Below are 7,360 nucleotides of genomic sequence, written 5' to 3'. Positions count from 1 at the left end.
TGTTCAAATAAACCTACCCTCACTGTATAGAGAGAGATATAGAGATATATATATATATATATATATATATATATATATATATATATAGAGAGAGAGAGATAGAGATATATAGATATATAGAGAGAGAGATAGAGATATATAGAGATACAGATACAGATATATATATATAGAGAGAGAGAGAGATAGAGATATATAGAGATAGAGATAGAGATATATATAGAACGAGAGATAAAGAGAGAGAGAGAGCGAGAGAGAGAGAGAGAGAGAGAGAGAGAGACAGAGAGAGAGCGAGAGAGAGAGCGAGAGAGAGAGAGAGAGAGAGAGAGAGAGAGAGAGAGAGAGAGAGAGAGAGAGAGAGAGAGAGAGAGAGAGAGAGAGAGAGAACACACATTCTATCTGGGCTAGGCAAATGTTGAATAAGTGCAAGAAGTAGTAGTACAGAAAATACAAATAACCCACACATACATACAACTAATTGATAAACAGGGTAAATTAAACACAATGTTGCCATTCCCAAAGGTAAACCATAAAGATGTAAGTAAAGCACTTGAACAACATCCAGTGTCCTGTGAATAGAGCCATTGCCATATAATATCTCCATGTATTATATCTCCTCTGGGTAGGGAGGGATATTGGGCTGTAGGGCATGGATTCATCTGCGGTTACTGCCCTAGTCTCTCTAAGAATGGGATGTCCTGTACTTTATGGAGAAAGTCACAAAGATAAGTCTATGGCCATGGTAGAACAGCTCCTCTTTTCAGTGTGATTTCTCTAAGAAGAGTGTTGCTATGGGTTTTACATCATGCTCTCTCAGATTCAGCAGTCTAGAGGGCACAAGTACTCTCTGTGTCATCATTCTGACTGTCTGGTCTAATTTCCCTAAATGAAACATCAGGAGAAGACAAGAGAAGCCTTTAGTCTACAGAGGGAGCAGGCTGTGTCTGTGTCTGTCTGTGACTAGTATTTCCTGACAGACTGTTAGCATATTAGTTAGCGGTGGATTCTCGTATGTAACATATGATCATGTTATTCAACCAGAGGGCTTCAGGTCCCTCTGTCTGAGGTAACTGAAGACAAACTGATCCACTACATGACGAGGCATGGTAGAACAGTGCTTTGCCCGGGAGATAATTGCATCTTGGCCCTTTAATTGATGTAATTAGTCAAAGAATATTAAATAAACGGATCACTGCGATAATGCCTTCGCAAACACAATAAAATAACAAACTTATATATGCATGTAGATCCATCATTCAATACCCACAGAGGGACGTAATAAACATTTGGAATGATTCTTTGTTCTTCTTCTAGATATTCACAATGAGAACTGATGAATATAGATACATAGTCCAAAGGATTCTCAAAATTGCAGCTGATAAAAGAAAATGGATGAGGCCTGACAGTGGCTCAGGAGGAAATGAGAGACCAGGGGCTGAAAGGGAAGTGTGTGTGTGTGCGTGCGTGCGTGTGTTTGTGCACTTCAGCTCAGAGTGTGTATATGTGGCAAGCCAGTCCAGCTAAGGTTTTCTTACTTCATCCCTGTGTTGTCCAGCTCTATCTAGCCCACGGGTGTGGCTCACTGGAGCACATGATCTTACACATGCTAGCCAGACACAGGGAGAACAGAAAGCAGAGGAATAAAAAGAGAGGAAAGGAAAGGAAAAGAGACCGTAGATATGATGCGTAAAGATCATCAGCCTCCCTCATCTGGTCTGAGTTTGTTTCCCAAATGTCTGTCTGTATTCATGTCTATAGTTCTGTCTGTCTGTCTATCTGCAGTACAGACCTGTTCCTCCAAGGACCCCCGGGGAGCCTGCATTAGCTGGCGTAGATCTGGGTGCCGATCACACGCATGATCTCCTTCTGCACCTTGGGCTCCTGGGTGTTGATATTGGCATCTCCCACCTGGCCGTCCTCGTACCTGCAACACAGAGGTGACAGTTCACATTAGATTAAACAATGTGTCTGTTAGTTCGCTGTCTTGTTTTTATTGTTCATTATTTTGTTCCATGGTTGTGGAATGTCTTACTGAAACATAAAAACAACTTTACAGACAACAGATGGAATCAATGAGTCATGTTGATTTCTAGGGGAACGATAAGAGAAGTGTTAGGATGAGGATACTCACACGAAGAAGAAGCGTGTGCAGACGTGGTCGGACACAGGACACACCCAGATATTGCCGTGCTTCTGTAGGTCCTTGGATGTGATCACTGAGACAGGCAGACAGAGAGACATGGAGGTTCAGGACATCGTTAACAAACCCCCCCACCAAGCTAGTCTTTACATTTCATGTGGTACAGTATTTACCTTCACAAAGGGCAATGCAGTTTAGATTCCTGCTCTGGAGAAACCTTGACTGGATAGGACGGCTCTGTGAAAGCAGTCAATACAGAACATGATGTAATGCTCAAACCCGTATCAAAAGGGAAAATGGTTGTCCTACATTTATGAGTCTCTCACCATCAGACACTGTACCTGTGGAATGGTATTCATACGGTTGTAGCGCTGCACCAGCTCATCTTTGGTGGGCATGCGGTGCTGTCCTTTACCCATCCCTGAACACACGGATGTAAACAAACACAACGTTGGTCAGAGCTGTACTGGAGCTGAGTTACAACCATATGCTGAACATGTCAACAGCTGAACATACTTTGAGTTCTGTTGATGGAACAAAACAGAGGAGGTGAGGATGGCATAGGGTCAGGGTATTGTTCAACCTTACTTAAAGATGGCTTCTTGCTTACCCAGTTAGACTTGGACACACATGCACACAAAACTAGATGACATCAGATGACCACATGATCACAGCACGGTGTGATATGCAATGCACAGAGCCAGACACATACAGACCAGACCAGAAGCCCCACAGTGGACACACAGGGTAATGTAGCACAGGGACAGCACAGGTAGGTGAACCCAACCCATAGATGAAGATGGACTGTAGCAGAGACAGTGACAAGTCAGCTGAACACAGAGAACAGACACAGCCAACAGTCTGAAGCACGAGGGGTGAGACAGAGGGAGAGAGAGAGACAGAGAGAAACAGAGACAGAGAGAAACAGAGACAGAGAGACAGTGAGAGACAGAAAGAGAGAGAAACAGAGCGAGACAGAGAGAGACAGAGAGAGAGAGAGAGAGAGAGAGAGAGAGAGAGAGAGAGAGAGAGAGAGAGAGACCGAGAGAGACAGAGAGTGTCAGCTTCCTGCCTCCTGTTTGTCTCCGGGCCTCTAGAGGTCATCTGTGTTCCCCTCTGCCTTAGTTCTTCCTCGTGTGTCCTTATTAGCTTTATCCAGGTCACCTGTGCCTTGTTTCCCCTAGAGTATTTTAGCTGTGTTTTTTCCCCTTGTTCCTCACTTGGTTTTTGAGTCCTGGCTATGTGTCTCCTGCTGTGTCCCACAGAGTCTTTCCGAGTAAGCTTTTCTAAGTTATCTTTATTTTGTTTTTCTCCCCTCGTGGAGTTATTTTGTTTGGTCCTCCTGTTTTGTTTACGGTACCTCTGTTAGTATACCTCTTTCTGAGAAGAACTTTTGTTGGATTATTTTTGAAGTGCAAAGAAATACCTTTTTTATATTAAACCTACTTTGCCTGGAGTATTGCCTTGGGTGTTTCGTTTGGGTCCTACTATACCTCCTCTGTGGCTATGGGGTAGAACACCCAACTCTCCACATCTGAGACCTGAGTTCAAGCCTAGCTTGTGACAGAAAAACCAAGTCAATCATGGACCCAGAAACACTCAGTTCCAAGGACCTGTTGGCGGTGATCGCTCGACATGAGGCATCTTTCCAGCGCCATGAAGCCGTTCTCAGCCGACAGGAAGAGCTGATGGCTAGTCATTCTCAACTCCTGGCCGATATGATGAGTTCCCTCCGCCAGCTTTTTGAACGCCTCCCTGGTCCTTCCCCTTACTCCAGGTCACCCCCCAGTGACGACAGGCCTTCTCCATCGGCGGAGCCCCGACTACCACCTCCCAAGCCCTTTTCTGGAGATCCAAGCTCTTGCCAGGGTTTCCTCACCCAATGCTCCCTCACCTTCGAGCTCCAACCCTCAAGTTTTCCCACCGACCGTTCCAAGATTGCCTACATCATTACCCTTCTTTCAGACAAGGCGCTCTCCTGGGCCTCTGCGGTGTGGCAGTCCCAGGAGGCCTGTTGTGACTCCTACGCTGCGTTTGTAGAAGAGTTCAAGCGGGTGTTCGATCATCCTGTCAGTGGGCGGGAAGCTTCCAAGCGCCTACTGTCTCTCCGTCAGGGTCCCCAGAGCACGGCAGATTTTGCCATTGAATTCGGACCATAGCAGCAAGGAGCGGATGGAATGATGAAGCGCTGAGGGTCTGTTTTCAGGGAGGGTTATCTGAGCCCCTTCAAGATGAGTTAGCCACCCGAGAACCAGCTGGGGATCTCGAGTCCCTCATAGCCTTGGCCATCCGCCTGGACAATCGTCTAAGAGAGCGGAGAACGGCTCGCCGCCAGGGGTCTCAGTCCCAAGTTCCTCTGAGCAGCTCTGTTTCTCCTGTTTGGGCTCCGTCATTCAGAGCTTCCCCGGCTCCTGAACTGCTCCAGGATTCCCCGGAGAACATGCAGTTAGGCCGTTCCAGGCTTTCTCCCAACGAAAGGGAACGTCGCATGAGGGAGCGTCGGTGCCTCTACTGCGGGGTTGCCGGCCACTTCCGCTCCACTTGCCCCGAGCTTTGGGGAAACGCCTGTCCCCGCCTAGCTACAGGAGGGCTGTGATGGGGAAAATTAGAGCTCCTCCTACTAACGCTGTCTTAGCTATCCCAGCCACTCTGTCCTGGAAGGGCCACCAGCATCGGGTCCAGGCTATGATTGATTCCGGTGCCGCAGGTGATTTCCTGGATTTAACCTTGGCTAAGGAACTTAAGATCCCTACCCAACTACTTCCTCAACCCCAGGCAGTTACAGCCTTAGATGGCAGACCTCTGGAACCAGGAAAGGTTACAGAGGCGACTCAGTCCCTGCGACTTACCATCTTTCAACACCAGCAGGAGGAGACCTTCTATCTCATTGACTCCCCCGAGTATCCTATTATCCTGGGTCACCCTTGGCTATGCAGACATAATCCCCAGATCGACTGGCCTACTGGCACCATTCTAAGCTGGGGTCCCACTTGCCAACTCACCTGCATGCTTCAGAGTCCCTCAGCCCCTAGTACCCAGTTTCAAGAGTCTGTTGACGTCTCCCGAGTCCCCAGTGTTTACCATCGGTTCAAGGCAGTGTTCAGCAAGTCCCGGGCTACTTCCTTACCGCCTCACCGCACGTATGACTGTGCCATTGATCTACTCCCTGGTTGCTGCCCTCCTAGAGGTCGGATCTTTTCCTTATCCTCCCCCGAGCACTCAGCTATGGACACCTACATTAAGGAGTCCTTGGCAGCCGGCCTCATCTGTGCCTCTACTTCCCCGGCTGGGGCGGGCTTCTTTTTTGTTGAAAAGAAAGACGGGAGTCTTAGGCCTTGTATTGATTACCGGGGACTCAACAAGATCACGGTTCGGAATCGATACCCCCTTCCTCTCATGGCCACTGCTTTTGAGCGGCTTCAAGGGGCTTCCATTTTTACTAAACTGGATCTCCGCAATGCTTACCATCTCGTGCGGATCCGGCCAGGAGACGAATGGAAGACGGCCTTCAACACGCCCACGGGGCACTATGAATATCGGGTGATGCCGTTCGGGCTCACCAATGCCCCCGCAGTATTCCAAGCCCTGATTAATGATGTTCTCCGGGATATGCTTAATCTGTTCGTCTTCGTGTACCTGGACGATATCCTCATCTTCTCGAGGTCACTGAAGGAGCATGAGGGGCATGTTAGCAGGGTTCTCCAGAGGCTCCTTGACAATCACCTCTACGTTAAACCTGAGAAGTGTGAGTTTCATGTTTCCCAGACTCAGTTTCTCGGGTTTATTGTCACTCCCGGCCACCTAGAGATGGATCCCAAGAAGGTCAAAGCGGTCCACAGCTGGCCCACACCTGCCACGGTCAAGGAGGTTCAACGGTTCATTGGCTTTTCTAACTTCTATCGGAAGTTCATTAAGAATTTCAGCTCTGTGGTAGCCCCCTTGACGACGCTTACCAAGGGAGGAGGGACCAAGATTCACTGGGGTCCGGAAGCAGCAGGGGCCTTCGAGGATCTCAAGCGCCGCTTCACTTCTGCTCCGATTCTGGTGATCCCTGACCCAGAAAGACCTTTCGTGGTGGAGGTGGACGCCTCAGAGGTGGGGGTGGGAGCCGTCCTGTCACAGAGGGGTGAGGATGGGAGATTACACCCTTGTGCCTTCATGTCTCGCCGCCTGTCTGAGGCCGAGCGCAACTACCACGTGGGGGGATCGAGAGTTGCTTGCGGTAAAACTGGCGTTGGAAGAGTGGCGCCATTGGCTTGAGGGGGGCTCAGCATCCTTTCCAGGTTCTCACAGACCACAAGAACCTGGAATATCTCCAACAGGCAAAGCGGATGAACCCTCGGCAAGCACGATGGTCCCTTTTTTTTAATCGATTCCAGTTTCTCCTGTCTTACAGACCTGGCACCAAGAACGTCAAGCCGGATGCCCTGTCTCGAGCCTATTCTCCCGAGATACAAGAGAAGCCCTTGGCATCGATTATTCCGAGGTCTAGGATCGTCGCACCTCTTCAGTGGGAACTAGAAAGAGGGTACGAGAGGCCCTTGTCCATGAGCCCGATCCAGGCGGTGGTCCTGCCGGACGCCTGTACGTTCCTCTCTCTGTTCGGGCCCGCGTCTTGCAGTGGGGTCATGAGTCGCCCTTGACATGCCATCCGGGTAGTGCTCGCACACTGGAATTCCTCCAGCGGCGGTTTTGGTGGCCGTCCATCAAGAAGGACGTGCAGGTCTATGTTGGGGCCTGCCCTGTGTGCAACCAGGGAAAGTCGACACGTCAGCGACCCCAGGGACTGCTCCATCCCTTACCTGTTCCTCGCAGGCCATGGTCACACCTTTCTCTGGATTTTGTTACGGGACTTCCTCCATCCCAGGGCAACACAGTCATCCTAGTGGTTGTTGACCGGTTCTCTAAGGCTGCCCGGTTTATTCCCCTGCCCAAGCTGCCCTCGGCCAAGGAGACTGCTGAGCTCCTCATGAACCATGTCTTCCGGATATTTGGTATTCCCCTGGACGTTGTCTCCGACCGAGGTCCCCAATTCTCGTCCCGGTTTTGGGGGGCCTTCTGCAGGCTTATTGGGGCCACAGCCAGCCTATCGTCTGGGTTCCATCCAGAGTCTAATGGCCAAACGGAACGGATTAATCAGGATCTGGAGACCACCCTGCGGTGTATGGCGGCCAGTAATCCCACGTCTTGGGCCACCTATATCATTTGGGCTGAATATGCCCA

At 49.6% G+C, this 7,360-nt stretch overlaps 1 protein-coding gene across 6 annotated transcripts in view; it reads right to left on the bottom strand.

Moving 5' to 3' along the window:
- Window positions 1-322: 322 nt before the first annotated feature.
- The window catches only part of LOC121565233 (protein mono-ADP-ribosyltransferase PARP6), a 25,972-nt gene continuing 18,934 nt past the window's right edge, over window positions 323-7,360 (bottom strand). For 4 of the 6 annotated variants that reach the window (XM_045214678.1, XM_045214679.1, XM_045214682.1 and 1 more), the window contains exons 20-23: window positions 2,464-2,558; window positions 2,311-2,374; window positions 2,129-2,213; window positions 323-1,921 (exon numbers count right to left, since the gene is read on the bottom strand). In XM_045214678.1, the coding sequence (XP_045070613.1) occupies window positions 1,819-1,921; window positions 2,129-2,213; window positions 2,311-2,374; window positions 2,464-2,558 (347 nt within the window). In that variant the 3' untranslated portion in view covers window positions 323-1,818. The remainder of the gene's footprint in view (window positions 1,922-2,128; window positions 2,214-2,310; window positions 2,375-2,463; window positions 2,559-7,360) is intronic. The other 2 variants (XM_045214681.1, XM_045214683.1) reach the window with 1 other exon arrangement.

Source organism: Coregonus clupeaformis, unplaced genomic scaffold (genome assembly GCF_020615455.1).
Source record: "Coregonus clupeaformis isolate EN_2021a unplaced genomic scaffold, ASM2061545v1 scaf0296, whole genome shotgun sequence".
Classification (NCBI taxonomy): Eukaryota; Metazoa; Chordata; class Actinopteri; order Salmoniformes; family Salmonidae; genus Coregonus; species Coregonus clupeaformis.
The sequence above is the reverse complement of the archived record's forward strand: the minus strand, read 5'-3'. Positions and strand labels throughout refer to the sequence as shown.